The 17,852-nt window shown below is 38.6% G+C and overlaps 1 protein-coding gene across 1 annotated transcript in view; it reads left to right on the top strand.

Moving 5' to 3' along the window:
- The window catches only part of ACTN2 (actinin alpha 2), a 69,695-nt gene that overhangs the window by 38,998 nt on the left and 12,845 nt on the right, over window positions 1-17,852 (top strand). Inside the window, exons 8-15 of the mRNA XM_082049076.1 lie at window positions 3,143-3,228; window positions 4,715-4,807; window positions 5,813-6,043; window positions 7,291-7,438; window positions 9,008-9,158; window positions 15,315-15,423; window positions 16,230-16,370; window positions 16,745-16,927. Of these exons, the coding sequence (XP_081905202.1) occupies window positions 3,143-3,228; window positions 4,715-4,807; window positions 5,813-6,043; window positions 7,291-7,438; window positions 9,008-9,158; window positions 15,315-15,423; window positions 16,230-16,370; window positions 16,745-16,927 (1,142 nt within the window). The remainder of the gene's footprint in view (window positions 1-3,142; window positions 3,229-4,714; window positions 4,808-5,812; window positions 6,044-7,290; window positions 7,439-9,007; window positions 9,159-15,314; window positions 15,424-16,229; window positions 16,371-16,744; window positions 16,928-17,852) is intronic.

The raw sequence follows: 17,852 nt of genomic DNA, 5'->3' as shown, positions 1-17,852 counted from the left end.
TGGATAATTTCACTAACTTTTTGTTTAATTCCTTCTTGTTTGTTATTATTTATATTATTATAGCACTTTGAACCCTAACCTGAGCATATGGCCCCACTATGATAACTGAGGTAAAATGCAGGATCAAAAGTTAATCCTTGCCTTTAAGAAATCGAAGTCTAATAAGGGGAAATACAACTGTTAGCAGCTTAAAGCAAAAGCATATTCACCCTTTAAAAAGTTTAAGTGAGAGGGCCAGATATAGAAGTACAGAACTTTCAAAATGTACTAACATGCCTCCTATGAGAAAGAGCTGTGTTGAGGGAAGCATTATTATTATTATTATCATCATCATTATTATCATTATTGTAATTGTAAACCTTTTGCAGTGACAGTTTTAACAAATAGCTTCATGTTTGGTTTCTCCAATAATCTTTAGAGTTTGTTGACAATAACAAGGAAATATATATTAAAGTTTCCCAAATTTCTTCAAGATAACCAAACTTTTGTACTCCAGGCAAATATGGTGCCAAAATACTAGAATTTGCCTACACTGGTTCAAAGCATTCTTCTCCAAGTATGCAGACTCTATGCTGGTGGCTTGTCAGTAGAGTAGTGATAACACAGAAATTATCCAGAGCACTCAAACTCACTGTTTCTGCTCCCCTCGAAGTCTTTGGTAGGAAGGTTAGGCCAATACAAGATGATTTGGAAAATCCAGGTTGTAACCTCTTCATCGAAGATGTTTCTTTGTTTCATCTTCATGATTCAAAACTATTCCTTTTCATTTTTTTTAACTTGCGTTTCCTCATTCAAGCACCACTTAATTATTTTGCTCTGAAATACTGTGCAAGGAATAAACAGAAGTGCTACCACCTTACCATTGAACAGCTCCTGCTGTCAATCTCTGTTCTTTATTTTTTATCTTCACATACAATGTAAGAAACTTTATTTTTCCTCACCCAATTTTCTGCACATTCTAGCCCTTATCTTACTATTCTTCTTCTTGGCGGGGCGGGGAATTGAAACTGTGCTTCTTCTAACATCATCGACATATTTACCATCACTTTTTACTCTCTTTATTTCCACTGTGTTCTCAGTGGAAACTTTGCTAAGTTTTGTTCACAACTGTGTGAAGTAGATGCAAAACCAGTAAATACATTGTTCCTGAACTTAGAAATCTCACTGTTAGTATTAGAAATTGTCACCTCATTCCTGGGTCTTTTCACACCAGTATCTTCCCACTCCATACATTGGCAGGAATCCTTGCAACTTGCACTAGCATCATTCATCACTCAGCCGTAATTGGTGTAAAACCATAGTTTTCTGCCTTTCTCTGTTAAGTATTGAAAAGGTCCATTTTTACCAATGTAGACATACCTTGATTGCACCCTCTCTATACTTTTACTCTTTTCTGACATAATAGGGACAAAGCTATCAGCCAGCCAAGCCAAACTCTTCTTTAATTTATGCTGTTAACTAAAATGACAGACTGGTGCAGGGATTACAAAGCTGTTGCTATCCAAGCTTTTCTTAGCACAGGAGTGCAGGAGTCCTACAGGTTTCCAATATATATCAATATGCTGCCAGTCACAGGGACCCTGTGCTAATATACACTGTACACATTCCTATTTTGTGACTGTCAGTGGCTGTGCTTAATTCTGGAATAATTCTAGTGATTTAGATGAAGTTGGTTTAGAGCGACAGTGAAGCTGAGCCCAGTAGATCTGCAAGCCATGCCATCTGCTTGGAAGTTTCCACAAACCAGAAGGCAGCAATATCCTTCTGTACCATCTCAGCCTTCAGATATTTTGCCATTTCAGGGAGAGTTATATCTTTTCCATTACTGATTCCTAAAGCTTAGGTAGCTTTGTACTGATATCAGTAAACAGATGCAATCTGAGTAATGTTGTATTTATTTTGAATACTTGCAGCACTGAGGTGGCATTATCAGCATAATCTGATGGAAGGACCTTGTGAGAATTTCTGAGCAGTTAACCTTCTTCTCTCTACACAGATGTAGTAAATACTGCCAGACCTGATGAAAGAGCCATTATGACTTATGTTTCCTGTTACTACCATGCATTTGCTGGTGCTCAGAAGGTGAGATTGTAGAAGATGGATCAGATCTCATCCTTCACCTTCTGTCTTGTTTCTTTCAGCAGTTTTTCCTCTTCTGATCTTTTCCTCACTAGCTACTAGGACAGCATCTTAGAGTTGAGCACATTTCCTGTTGCCTGATCTTCTCTGTGAGCCACTGTCTCTGTAGAGCTAGTAGTAGTCTATCCATTTGTAAGCCTTCCTGTCTCATCTTTCTGTATATTTGCTAATAATATCCAGTAGGTTTTTGACAGCTGGTCACCGAAGGGGATAGAGAACATTATTCTCTTTAATTGAACTTGTGTGCATTCATTTGAAGCATTTTTAAAAATGCCAGATGAAAATAGAGTGTAAAAACAATTTCAGTAGCAGAATGCTATCATTTTTGTCTCTGCTGGATATTATTCCTGCTACAGAGATGTCAAAATCATCATAACAGATGCCCAGAAAGTAAACCCTTTTCTTATGCTTTCAGGATTGTTCTTAAAATGTTAAGTGCTTAATGGTAAGTACAAACAGCAACATAAGATGTTGCTGTTATGCAAAGTAGACACAGAAACATCTCAGAAAAGCTCTGGAATCATGTCCTAATGAAAAGAAGGAAAATCAGGTATTAGAAGTATAAAGAATAGTGATATATAATGCTAAGGCTATAATGCTAGTCCACAAGCAACACTGAGAGAACACCTCCCAGATCAAAATGTCAGTCAAAAGACCCCCACATTCTAAGTCACCAGAGAGTTGTGTGCCAGTTCTTGAGCAGACAGCTCTGGTAAAATTAAGGTCACTCCCCCTGTGCAACACTGCAGGATCAAGCCTATTAAAAAAATTAATCCACCTCTTTATAAGAGCTTATGTTGAATTTCTAGTGTATATTTTATTCTGTCAACACCCGCCAATGTAACACTAAATTTATTCCAGCTTTGTAGGGTTTCTATAGTACAGAGCTATGGAAAAGAAAACAATCAGAATGACACTATGTTGTACTTTTATTAATTCATCCTGTTTTCTACTCCTCGATTCTTTTTTTGTTTTGTTTTCATTTCTCCCCACCCTCTTGTAGATATTGTGAACACTCCCAAACCTGATGAGAGAGCTATCATGACATATGTGTCCTGCTTCTACCATGCTTTTGCTGGAGCAGAGCAGGTATTACTCAACTGTCCCTTCAGGTTGCTTTGGTTTTGATTGGTTGCTTCACATTTCCACTAGTTTATTAAAAGAAAACTAATTTAGTACTTTGTCATCTTAATTTAACAATTGCTAGTATTACTTGAGCACTAATACTTGTTTTTAACCAACACTTGAACCTGTTTTAGTGAAATGTTGTGTAGCAAGTTGAACTTCTTTAACTCCAATGGACATTCTTGTTTCTAATGTTGGGTCTTTATTTGGTTATTATAAAGACTTTCAGAAAAGCTGTATTTGAAGGTACTGTGAAATGGAGTTGTTGTTTTTTGCTACATCAACATGTTATGTGTGTGCTGCATAAAACAATGTTTGACTTTTGGAGACTGAGACTATTCTAGACTTACTCATGCTGAGTAGTAATTTAGGGCTAGATTTTCAAAGATACATGAAGATGCAGAAAGGCACAGGAGACACCCAATGCAGTATTTGTGCCTGGTTCCCACTGAGGCCAATGAAATGATTCATGGATCAAAGTACTAACATAAGAGTCAAGAACATCAGCAACAGATTGGTCACAAAAGGTGGGATTATCACTTAGAAATGTGGCATTTCCCACTGTTCTACTTCATACATTTCTAGCCTACAAATGGACATAAGCCAACTTATGTGAAAAAAAACAATAAAGAACCCTTCAAGTAGCTGATATTTTTCCTTCATCCTCAGGATTTAATTTCCCGTCCTGTCTAGTAGAACCCCTAGACCTTATCACAGCACAGCTATGCTGTTGCACCCTTTTGTCTCTGGGTATGAAGGTTTTGCTCTTCATGCAAAAGGGGGATTCCAAATACTCTAACACAGGAGTCTGCACAGGTATTTATTTGATTAGATATACTTCAGACTCACATTTGTATGAAAGTATACATCTGTGATGTCAGATTATTAGTGTAAATTTTAAATATGGCAGAGCTACACAGTGCCTTCACAAATAAATTTGTCAGGAAGCATGGAAAGACTTTATGTCAGTGGTTGAGCTGCATATACTCTCGAGGGTATATGTATCTATGATGTGCAGATATAGAGTAGTCTGGGACTCCTGAATCACATGGGTGTCTTTCCAGTATGGCTAACAAATCTAATAATTTTTTGGTGTGATTTCAAAAAATTAACCTAATAGGATAACTTTAAGAATGTCCTAAGACTTCTTTGAAAATAGATGGTTTATTAGACAACCATAATGGCAGTGTGGAATGCCCTCTTGTATAATAAAGCTTCATTGTACAGCAAGGTGACTTCTGTGCTGATCTGTGCCTTATTCGGGCCATTGGAATCTATGACTACAAAAGGACGGTAAATATATATCTAAGTAGCCTAGGAGCACAAATCAACAACTGTAAAACAATGTGATTTTTGTTTGCCACGGCCACATTCTGTCTCTTTGTCCAAGCTTGTACCTTTCTCAGAATGTGTTTATGAATATGTTCTGTTTATGTGCTGTTTTTTACAGGCTGAGACTGCAGCTAACCGGATCTGTAAGGTGCTTGCTGTGAATCAAGAAAATGAGAGATTGATGGAAGAGTATGAGAGACTAGCAAGTGAGGTAAAGACAGCTGTATCTTTTATGTAGCAATAATTATGTTCATGAAATATTGAAAGCTGAAAGATTTGTGCACTGTCTGCAAGACAGCAAAGTGAAGGTAAATCTCACAGTGGTAGGGTACAAAGCTCAGTTGCCCAAGACGTCAGATTTCAGGTGACTCCTTTGCCACAGACTTCCTGTGTGACCTCCAGCAAGCCACTCAGTCTCATTAATGTGCCAAAAAGAGTGTTTTGAGGACTGTCATCAGTCTGTCCCAAAACCAGACTTGCTGTCTCTGTAATCTCCAAAGACAGCCATCCTTGACCACATGTGGAACATACAAGATCCTGTCAGTCCAAGCCCCACTGGATTTGTGTTCTGCAAAGCACACCTGGACAGGGTCTCTCACAGTGTTTACAGTGCACCTGTGAACACAGGCAGCAAATGAATGAATGAAGGTGGCACATTGTGCTCCTCCTGTCCTTTCTTGGTAAATGTCAAATTTGTTAAGTCAGGACTAGAGATGTATCGTGCACAAGTGAGAGCTCCCAGTGTCCTTTAACCTGCAAAAACATACCAAGATGATGGACGCAAAGACAGCAGTGCTACATCGGCACTAACGGACTTCTGAGTGAAGACTTTTATATGACCTGAGTTATTTGGCTGTTGTCTGTTCTGATCTCCTAACTATGACTATTTAAGACATAAAGACCAACACTTCTGAAAGTGGCAAGTTATTTTGGGTAACTGGGCATCTGAGTAATTAGCTAGAGACACCTTACATATGTTTTTGTCTTTCTGAAAATAAAAGTATTTCTACAAATATGTAGAGTATCAGGGCAAATTAGTAAAAAAGTATTGTTCAGCTTTGAAAATCCTGTGCTTACTTGCCATTAAAGTCCTGACACCAACTTAATTTATTAATATTAAAGGAACAAACTTGATTAGGATATGTGCATTCAATATGATCTTTTTTTGGTTGCTTTTCCATTGCTTTTATTTCAATTGTTTGTGTTGGTTTGAAAGCTTTTAGAATGGATTCGCCGGACAATTCCTTGGCTGGAAAACAGGACCCCAGAAAAAACAATGCAGGCTATGCAGAAAAAATTAGAGGATTTCCGGGACTACCGCCGCAAACACAAACCTCCCAAAGTCCAAGAGAAATGTCAACTGGAGATCAATTTCAACACCCTGCAGACAAAACTGAGGATCAGCAATCGGCCAGCTTTCATGCCATCAGAGGGAAAAATGGTTTCAGTAAGTAAAGGCGGCATCAATATTCTCCTGTTCTCCTTTTTATCAACATTCTCACAAAAATTTCAACGTGAGAGATTGAAATGCCATATTAAGTCATTCTCAGAAACTTCAGTTTCTTGCACTTTCTCAATATCAAACCGCTCTTTTTAGACGTTTCCTTTCATTCTAGAATCTTGTTTTCTCTTAAGCATGCTTCTGCCTCTTTGAAGGCTTTCCCCAAGTGCAAATTGTCTTGAGACATGAAACGATACAGAGCTTTTTTTTGGTGAGTGTTATCAGTACTTCATTATCAGTAAAGCCAAATATTGTTTATTTAAGCAAAACTCACAGTGGTTTCACTAATATTTTGGTCATCAGACTTACAGAAACAGCCATTGCTCAAAATATATTTATGGGGTTTTTTTCCTACTTTTTAAAATTAAATTTTGTTTTTTCTTATGTCTGTGATGATAAGCATAGTCAGTACCAAGAATTCTCACCTGCTGATAAGTATTGAGAGTTGACTGTGGGTCAAAACATTTCCTGTGGAATATAGCAAACCTGCTTAGGTACTCTGTTCTTTCATTGTGTTTTTGATTGCTAAGATTTAATAAACAGATGATTGCACTATCTGAAGAGGGCCATTGTCCACTCCCCTATGCAGAAAATAAGGGGCTTGTCACTTCAGTTTCCTACTGCCTTTGAGTTTCTGAGGAAGCTCACAAAACTTTGTGTACCACAGAAAGTGAAATGAGTTTGTATTCCAGATAAAACACACCAAATTCTCTTGACACTAATACATTTTGCTATTGTCAACTTCCAAGAGCAAAGCAATTTTTTTTCGTAAAAGATCGTTACATCATAATGGAACATACACATTGTAAAATGGGAGGTAAAAGCACAGAGGGACTTAGCAGTGCTATGTTAATGGTTGGACTCAATGATCTTAAAGGTCTTTTCCAACCAAAACAATTATGATTCTAATATATTGTGAAGACCCTAAATGTGTAGCTTTGCTTGGAAGCCATTTGTATAGTGATTCCTTTCATGAGCCCACCTGAGTAGGATACACTATTAGGAGCAAATGTCTGGACTACAAGACTTCCTGAACTGCCTGACAATATTTTCTATGATTCTGTGATTTTACAAAAACTGGACATAAAACCTTCGCTTTTTGGAGCAAAATTGCGAATGAATCAGAAATCTGCAAATTTGGATAAAAAGAGATTATACTTTCATCCCCTCTCTCCCATGTATCCTCTTCACAGGATATTGCCGGCGCTTGGCAGAGACTTGAACAAGCTGAGAAAGGCTATGAAGAGTGGCTGCTGAATGAAATACGAAGACTGGAAAGACTTGAACACTTGGCGGAGAAGTTCAGGCAGAAAGCTTCCACTCATGAACAGTGGGCATATGGTGAGCAGAGATGGCTTTAACATTTTCAGTGTTTTAATGTTCGAGGTTGAACCGTCAGTGCTCAATATTTGTGAGCCAGAAACTCGCTCATAAGTAGTTTGGACAGTTTCAGAAACCTAAAATAATAACAGATAAAATTGCAGGCTTTGTTGACTATAGTCTTGATCCTAACTTTCATAGGCATGTTGCTAATGAAATGTAACTGTAAAAATTGTACTCTTGAGGTAGTGGGTCAAACTTAGTGGGAAAATTCAGCAGTTGAATGGAAGCCATTACTGCTAATGCATTCCTATACACCAGCAATCCAACCAGGAATATAGTGACACCACTGGTTAAGTGTGAAATCATTAATAGACTCATTCTGAGTTGATTATCATTTGGCCAACATGATGTTTTGAATAGTCCACATAAACTACATGATAATGGACTCATCTCTGTTTCGCTCCATACCCTGGATTACATCTCATTTATAGTTGTGATTTTTAATGGTAACCTAACCTTATGTATAGTTGTAAGAGCTGTAGGACTGTACCAAGGCACACAAGTTTGTTGGAGACCATTAACCATAGATCTACTCTATCATCCTATTGTTTGCCCTGATAACAGTCTTCCTGCTTCTGCTGTGCTTCTGGCTTTTTCCAGCTAGACTCTTTTCACACGGTGAAAGTAAAACGGAGTCTATCCCATAACACAGTCGCTGGAAGCACACAAGGCTGTAAATGGCTGCCAGGCAGATACTAGAAGGGAATCTACAGTGTTTATCAGCCCTTAGAGCCTATTTTCTCAGCATAAACTGCTCATGGTGACACGTTATGGCTGTTATGCAGTAAAAACTTAACATAAGCTGGTACACAGCAAGTGAGACAATAGTCCCTTCCGGCTGTAAAATCCACAGAGCTGTGTAATGCCATGTGGTGAGCTGCAGTTATAGGGACTGTCTGTATAGATTCACTTGTCCAACACAGGAGCTACTGAAGAGTAATATTTCAGTTTCTGACTTCTTTGCTTCCCTAGCCCTTTGTAAATCGGTTGGTATTTTCCACTTAAAATTCAGTGTTTGATACAAAAGACAGCCACATGTCTCAATGTTTGTTTGTTTTTTTTAAAAAAAATTATTATTTATTTTGGAAGTGCTGGAATGAATAATGAATTCAAGGCAGAACATGAAAAAGAATAATAGATCATTACTAAGAGTGAAGCTGAGCATGGTAGTGTGATTTCTGGTTTCATTACTTTACACTACAAAAGAATTACTGCAATAGTTTATAGCCTCAGTTTTTTGCCGATATACCATTTTTATGCCAGTTTCTCAAGCAATGTAATACTATTTTAGACCAGTATAAACAGCCTATGCAAGAATCAAGGAATTATTGATAAACCTTTAAAAAGATGTATTTCTAATTAAGACTGTTGTGCTAACACTTTGCTACTGATTTCAGTGAGGGTGGGACTTCATCTCATACATACGATCTTCACAATGAGTCGGTTGAAAAAGTTGACTAAATTTGCAATTGTTCTAACCAACAAATTAGTAAAAAAAAATACTAGTATTTTAATTTCTTCTTTCAGGCAAAGAGCAGATCTTACTTCAGAAGGATTATGAATCTGCTACTCTGACAGAAGTCCGCGCTATGTTAAGGAAACATGAAGCTTTTGAGAGCGATTTGGCTGCTCACCAGGACAGGGTGGAACAGATCGCTGCCATTGCCCAGGAGCTGAAGTATGTTCCATTTAAAGGCTTGCAGCTGCTGACATTTAACTTTGCGATAAACTCTTTCCAATGAATTTGATAGTGTCATAGGTACCAACGTAAGAATTCCAGAGATAGCTTCATAAGTATATTATCTGAGCTGGTCACTGAGACCTTTCCCTCATCTCCCCCTTACCCCAACCAAATATAGATTATACAACTGGCCAAAATTATTTGAAAAGAAACATTTTAAAATTGACTTAACACTAAGCTTTTAGCATTAGCTCTATTCATGAGTCCATTGTGTGTTGATGGGAATGCTGTAGGAGTTTATTTCTCAGTTCATATGGTCTGCTGAGTGGTACTGGTTACGAGTTGTTTAACTTAGAAAAAAAATTCACTTACACAAATTACAGATCAAGCATCTTCACTTAAAATCAAGTCTTTTTCCACAAGTATATTTGTCCTTTCAAAAGGCTTCACATCCCTAAATTATCTCTGTAGCAGTGGGTCAGGCACTGACTGTTCTGAAGATTTAATTGTCTCTAGTATACTTACTTTCACAATCTCTTCGTATTGTATTTGGAAGTGCCATTGTCTCTGTTTTACAAAAAGGGCAGTGGGGCATATGGAAACTAATTTACTCAGGGTCACAAAGGCAACCAAGCACCTACAGGAGAGCTTGAGATTTCATCCACATTTCCATCAACTTAGCCACAAGGACCAACACTTGCTCACTCAGCATGCTATGCCAGAAGAAAACACAACTAAAGCTCAGGACAATTCTACAACACATTTAGGCCACATCTGTGTCATTGACACCACCTGCATAGGTCAGGGATGTGAAAATTCAAGGCCCCTGACTGACAGACACATGGCAGCAGAAGTCCTGTGTAAAGCATGGTTTTGTCAGCAAAACTCTGCCCACACTGACAGGACTGTGCTGTTATATACTGATGTCCCTATTCTGGTAAATCCGTCTCGGTGTGTACTCCAAGCTAAGTACATTAGATTTTATAATCTTGCACAGTTAATTGAGGTGGTTTTGTACTGTAAATCAATGGTGCTACTCCTGATCTTAGCAATTTGACACATACTTAAAGTAATTGCTCACCCGCAGTATAAATCTGTAAAGCCAACAGGAACAAATGTGCAGTAGTGGCTGAAACATGAGCCAACATCAAAATTCTCAGATTCCTGCCCTTGGCTTCAACTCTCCAAGTTTCAGTTTCTCACCTTTTTGAATAGGCAAAACAGTTACTACGCAAAAATCCAGTGTTAAAAATATGCCCTTTTTTACTTTGTGAAGGACCGTGACTCATAAACAGCTCCACATTCATTAACAGTTTAAAAAACAGAAAGTTGTCTAAAAATGTATTTCATACCTGACTTATAGTAATTGTATAATTCAAATGGATTTAGAAGAAAAATCTTGTTTTTCAACATTATTTAAAGGAGTAAAGCATAGTGGGCAGAGTAAGTAGTGGATTTTACTTAGTGTCAAAGAAGTCTGAAAAACACAGAGGATGGAGATTTCACTGAGTATATAAGCTTATAAAACACCTTCTGTTGTGCCTTGATCTCTGTTGTGGAGTTATTTGTTCCTCTTTATACTAAAGAAAGTTTCTGAAACGCCTAATGATTTTTAATTCAGCTTCACCTTTACAAGTGATGGGAATCTCTGGGAATGTAGTGCATCTGCTTACCAGCATTTTGAACCCTGTGTCCTTTACCTCTGGTGAGGCCAGTGAACACTGTATCCTGTCTATTTTAAGATTGTCTCTTCTCAGTTGTTTCAGTAATTTGCTGTGTGAAGTTAAATGAGTTATTTGTGGCCTGGGCCGCAAAAGTGCTGAAAACCCATTGCTTTTAGAGATGCTCTAATTTGACTTCTCTGCTTCTCTGTACAATGGGCTATCAGTGCCTCAGTGCCTTATTTTTCACTGAGACTCTGTAGCTCAGTTATGCTTAATGCCCTTGGAGAATGCTGAATGAAAGGTCATAAAGGTCAAGTTTTATTATTAGCTGCAAGCAGGCAACTTATATTTAAATATTAATTTTAATTATTTGTACATAATTCCTCACACAATGAAATTATGGAGGCAAATGCTAATTTCTTTCTCTTTTCATATTTTTAAAGAAGGATTGACTAATGTCCGAGAGCTAAGAAATGTGTGTTGACACATGATTCAAAGCCTATTGAAGTCAATGTGGGTATTTTTTCTTGTTTTATTTTATTTTTCATCACTGGATCAGGCCCTTAAAGAAATCATCATTGTCTGTGTCTAAATTCCAAGGCAATACACATCCATGTTTTGATTTAAACAATCTCTTGGCTGCCTGATGTTGCTTTTTCAAGGGAGAACAATTGCTGTGTGACCTTGAACTCTACCAGTTACAGTTTTTTGCTGCAACACCTCAGTCCACTGTGTGCCTAAGGCTACAGTTGCTACAAGCTTGTTGATTGGTGCTTTTTAGATAAAAGATTAGTGTGTGTGTGCGAGCAGGTGATGCCACCCAGGATGCTGCTATAAGATTATTATGTTCCAGCCTGTAGAGACTTAGATATTCCTTGGCAGTGAGGCCTAACAAGGCTTGGATAGGGCTATATACAAAGCTGGAAAAAGGCATTTCTAAAATGGGATTTGCCATTTATGACATAGCAAGTGCTAAACAGAACTTGAGTGAGCTGTACTATGAAGTGCCATAGTAATTTATGGTCTTGTGTGCTCATTTCAGTGTTTTCAATCATCAAGATAAAATTTTTGGAATGTAGTTCCTTGCATATCCATCACTTCTAGCGTAGCAATTTATTTTCAGCCAAGAAGACCACTGTTTGTAACACTGATTTGGAGAGTCTTTTTGCTTCTGGAAACCTGGGCTCAAATTGTGCTTACGTGCATGATTAATATGAGCCTGGTTCAGAAGCAGTGCTGAAGCATGTTGCTCAACAGGTTATTTTTGAGACACTATCACTGTTCCTAAACTGAGCTCTTACTTAAGTACTTCTCTGAATCAGGACAAAATTTGAATAAATTTTTAATTCTTTACAGATGAGATTGAATTGCTTGTAAGATCAATAGGGATAGCTTAGTGATTTTTAAATTCCAAAGGCCGTAGATTTCAACTAATCAAATAAATATAAATGACTGTTTTCTTAGAAGATCTCTAGCACATATGCAGCAATTCTTTATATATGCATGATAAACAAAACTTCTTTTTACAAAATATGAAGTTTAGTCTCTTCACAGCTTCGATGTTGAGAGAGACACAAAAATTAATAGGACGAGGAAGGTAAACCTGTGTTTTATTTCCAAGTAAATAATTTCCTATCAGTAGTTATTTCTTCCTCTGCCCCTGGTTTGAACAGAAAAATGCTCCTTGACACACTTACTTGAAGTAAACTACAGCAGGCCAAGAAAGGCAGTGGAGCTACACTGTTTAATACTAGTTGGGAATCTCACTTATGACTTTTGACCCACAGGTGCCCTTTTAAAAAGTTGTTTTGATAATATTATTCTCCTACCTATTTGTCCACAGCATGTATCCCTGGAAGAAATAGGATAGCAAAGATCTTATGGGGAATGGCTGAACCTCCCTGGCATAGCTGGCGGAGGAACGTTGCACGTTACCTTCCAGGACTTTGGCCACAGCTGGTACAATCAGTCTCTCACTTTCATGAAAGGACACCTGCCCTTATCCTAGTCGACAAAAGGAGATAAGTGATCCATTGAAGCAAAAATACTCTGTCATAGAATTGTTTAGGTTGGAAATGACCTTTAAGATCATCAAGTCCAACCATAAACCTAACACTGTAAAGTTCACCACTAAACCATGTCCCTGAGCACCACACCTTCATGTGTTTTAAACACCTTCAGGCATGGTGACTCAACCACTTCCCTGGGCAGCCTGTTCCAAAGCCTGACAGCCCTTTCCATGAATAAATTTTTCCTAATATCCAATCTAAACCTCCCCTGGTACCACTTGAGGCCATTTCCTCTTGTCCTATCACTTGTTGCTTGGAAAAAGAGACCAACACCCTCCATGCTACAACCGCCTTTCAGGTAGTTGTAGACAGTGATAAGGTCTCCCCTCAGCCTCCTTTTCTCCAGGCTAAACAGCCCCAGCTCCCTCAGCTGCTCCTCATCAGACTTGTGCTCCAGACCCTTCACCAGCTTCGTCACCCTCCTCTGCACTCCCTCTACTATTTCAATATCTTTCCTATAGTGAGGGGCCCAAAACTGAACACAGGATTTGAGGTGGGGCCTCACCAGTGTCAAACACAGGGGGATAATCATTCCCCTAGTCCTGCTGGCCACACTGTTTCTGATACAAGCCAGGATGCTGTTGGCCTTTTTGGCCACCTGGGCACACTGCTGGCTCATATTCAGGTGGCTCTTGACCAACACCCCTAGATCCTTTTCTGCCAGGCAGCTTTCCAGCCACTCTTCCCCGAGCCTGTAGCGCTGCCTGGGGTTGTTGTGACCAAAGTGCAGGACCCGGCACTTGACCATATTCTGATATGTTAGATTTGTTATGCGGAAAGAGACCAGAATACATATCTCCACATCCCATCCACTTAGGAACATCATCTAATAATTTCAAAATGCTAAAATGAAAAAAAAAAAAAAGATTACCAGCCAAAAACTCATCTAAAGCTCCACGGTTCTGACTTAAAATTTTGTAACAGATAGATGGCTTTTGTCGCATCCCTTGAAGGCTCATAAAAAGACTTGCTCCAAAGGAGGAAGCAAGTTTTCAAGTTAAGGAGCCCTTGTGTGGTATGACTTGTTGGCAGCTTTCTTCTTACAGTAACAGTTCTACTTTCACGATTGGGGCTTGGTTTTGTTATTTTTTAAAACTGTTACATCATTTTATTATTACTTGTTGATTCATTGCAGCACTTCCGAAACCTTTTTAATCAGGATCGTTCACATACTTTTCAACTTTTTCCAAAACCAGTTTGCTCTGACTGGGCTTGGAGGAGGAAGCGTGAATACTGCTCCTAGCCTAGAGTGTAGCTTCACAGAGGAAAGCTACCTCTGTCCTCATTTGTCCCCTGTGATTCTCTAAGTTACTGGCAGAGTGATCTGTACATTCCTTTTGCCAATTGCCTAGAGAAGAATACTGAAAAGAAAGGAACAAATTCTATCTGCATTTAATGTCTTGTTCAAACCTTAACGTAAATCTTAGCTTCATATTGCCATACAGTCTCTGCGATGCTTAGTACTGGGCAAAGTGTCTTTGAGGAGCAGCCAAGAGCTAGATTCAGTGGATGATGGCACACCAATAAAGGTGAGCTTCCAAACTGCCCAAGACATGTATTTTATTATTATCACGATGGCTGCAGCAGAACCAAGGGTATTACTTGCTGCTGAGGTCAAAAATTCTATTTGAGACAGACTCACTGCAGAATCTCAGAACAGAACCTTAAACAGTTTTTCCAGTCTTAGGCAGAACAGTAAGTTGCTTTCTGTCAGGATAATATAAGTCTATTAAGCAGGTAAAAAAGCAATGCTAACTGCTACATCCTTTGTGAGTGCAGCGATTCATGCTGGTGGCATACGCAGGTTTGGAGATTCCTGTTCTCTGAGACAGCCAGTTATAGGGTGTAGTGCTGTGAGGAGTTCCTGGAGAGAAAGATGAAAATTTTTTTCTGTGCCCCAAATCTGGGCAGGCCTGTGAGAGAGAGATTATGCTTTGAATGCAGCCTGAGGTCTGTTTCTCAGTTAAATAATTTCAGAGCATATGAGGCTGTATAGGATCATTGGATTACTTAAAACAAAACTTACATTTCAGGCCATTAATTTAAAGCTGTACCAATCTTCAGAAACTTGATAAAGTCCCAGACTGAAGCATTCTGGTCTTCTGAAGATCAAATCGCTTGTGCCACAGGAATACTGAGAAAAAGATGGTTAGACACCTTAATTGTCTTTAATACCTGGATGGCACAGATAGATACTTGCTTTTTCTCACAATAAAGGAGGTCGATCTTGTTCCTGTGTTGTGCGTCTTGAAGTGCTGATTGTCTAGATCACACATGTCTCTACTGCAACACTTACCTGGAGGAGAAATATTGCAAAAAAGAGTGGAAGAATTACTGAGGGCCAGTGGAAGAGTGTGGACAGTGCAACTGCTCCTGTCTTTCAGAAAGTCACACATATTTTTTCCTTCACTCTTTCTTAGTGAACTGGACTACCATGATGCTGCAAGTGTCAATGATAGATGCCAAAAGATATGTGACCAATGGGACAGCCTGGGAACACTTACTCAGAAAAGGAGAGAGGCACTGGAGGTAAGCCATATAACAATGATCAGCAGCTCAGCTGAGGCACGGATGGGGGAATGAACCATTTGTTTCAGATCTGGAAACAGTGCCATTGGACATCTGCTTTGGAATCCAAACAGCAGTGAAGCCTTTCCTCAGATCTCCGTTTCGTTTTGGTATCATTTCATTTGTAAACAGATTGAATTGCTCAGGGCAGACTTGACAGTGCTCAGCTGCCAAGAACAGTTCTAAAGCAGCAACAAATGGCATGCAGTTTATAGCACCACTCTTTGGGAATTTGGTGTCCAGCAAGTATAACAAAAGCCATTAGGCACTTACCTTTTCACACTTGTCTGAGCTTAATCAGGTGAGGTACAGGATAATGGCCAGTACTGAGTTAATTTTTTGGTAGTGAGTATTCAAAAACACTGAGATACTTTCCAAAACCTTGTTCCTTAAGAAAAGAAGAAGTTGCATGCCAAGGTGGAAAACTTATGTCTAACTCTTTCTTTTTATACTTACAAAAAATTACTAAAGCAAGATTAGCAGATTTTAATTTATTTGCCTATAGAATAACAAAAATACTTGAAATATCAGCAGTGAAAAAGTAATTTCATCTGTTATCCTTCAAAGGCAGACACTCTTTTAAAATGTTCAATTCACGAGTATCTTTACTGCAATTGCCTCGAGTGAAAATCCTTAAAGCAGAGGGTGAAATCAGTCAACAATTGCTTTTGAAAAGATGAAGCATAACTTTGTGCATGGGTGGGTATGTGTCTGGAGTTAGGTCTTACCCTGGTAACAAAGGAATGTACCTTTCCCAACCTGCACAGAGAACGGAGAAATTGCTTGAAACAATTGATCAGCTTCACCTGGAGTTTGCCAAAAGAGCCGCTCCTTTCAACAACTGGATGGAAGGTGCTATGGAAGACCTACAGGACATGTTTATTGTTCATAGCATAGAGGAAATTCAGGTAACTTGTCTATTTTTTGGGTTACAGTCATAGGGAAGACAAGAATGGAAGCTTTTCCTTCTTGGAGAGTAGAACACCCATATACTGTCTTGACATTTTCTTTGTGATAGGCAATGTCTGCTCTTTTATAAATATGGTCTTCATTGGTATGAAAGTATATTTCAGAGATCATGGAAGACACAATGGTCGTGATAAAGTCAATGGGGGCTGTTTTATGAATATATCTACATGTATTATTTTCTGTATCTACAGATACATGTAGATAGGGTGTTTGGGTAGCTGAGAGAAGAGCTGTGCTTATTTACAGCAGATCTTCCAGATGTTGAAAGGAACATTAAGGCTTTCACGTTTTCCCTCTCTGTTTCCTATTTTAGAGCTTAATCTCTGCACATGATCAATTTAAAGCTACTTTGCCAGAGGCAGATGGTGAAAGACAGGCCATACTGTCAATCCAGAATGAAGTTGAAAAAGTTATTCAGAGTTACAGCATGAGAATAAGTGCAACCAATCCTTACAGCACTGTTACTGTGGAAGAGATTCGTAGCAAGTGGGAAAAGGTAATGTATGCTAAATACACAAAAGACATTGTAACATAGTAGCTTAACATTGTAACATTGTAGCTTAAGAATACTGAGAATATTCAAAGAACTCTACAGTAAATCGGTAAATTAGTTTAGATTGCCAGATGCCAGAATGAACATTTTACAGCATCTTATGATCTCCCTTATGTTTGCTAGGCTTGCTTCACAACATCCCATCTCTCAGTATTACCTATGTCCTTTTTGGCAGAGCAGGAGAAGCATGTGTTGGGGCTAGTGCAGAGCTGGTGGCTGCCCAGTGGACAGGCCAGGGGGTGCTCTCAAAAGAACAGAAAATTATTGTATTTTTTCTCTCAGTATAAACAGTAGTTCACGTGTGTCTTCTACCCAGCTGCTGCTTTTCACAGACGTTGTAAAAAAAATAGCATCTTTGAGACCGTTAATGTTCTGTCCAATTAGACTGAAGTTGGCTATTGCCTTAAAAAATTACTGGACAGGGATTAAAGAGAGGCTCCTAGAGCAATCACACAAACTTTATTTCATTAGGAACCAAGCCAGATAATATGCTAAAGGTAAATGATTGGGTAGAATGTATGAATTTACCCAATACATAAACTTACACGGACAAGAACACACATTCAATGGGTTACAAAAACCAAGCAATAAGGCCTAAATTTACAATCTCCCAGGGCAAGCCAAAAAAAGCATTTGTAATGTATTAGAGACCTTCAGATATACATGATGGGCTCAGTGTGTCTCATGTTATTGTTATGGCTGTGCTCAAATAAAATGTTTTGCACTGATTCTTCTTAGAACAATTACTCAGAGATTGAAACATCACCTGTGTTTCAAAAGAAAATCAAAGTAGCTGCTGTAAAAAGAGTTCAAGTTAAATAATTGTCTTGAGCTTGAATCCAGTCAAAGGTGAGAATTTCTTGTGTCT

This window comes from Streptopelia decaocto (genome assembly GCF_964273445.1).
Source record: "Streptopelia decaocto genome assembly, chromosome: 3".
In the NCBI taxonomy this organism is placed as follows: domain Eukaryota; kingdom Metazoa; phylum Chordata; class Aves; order Columbiformes; family Columbidae; genus Streptopelia; species Streptopelia decaocto.
Note: the sequence above shows the minus strand (reverse complement) of the source record. Positions and strands in the feature narration are given on the sequence as shown.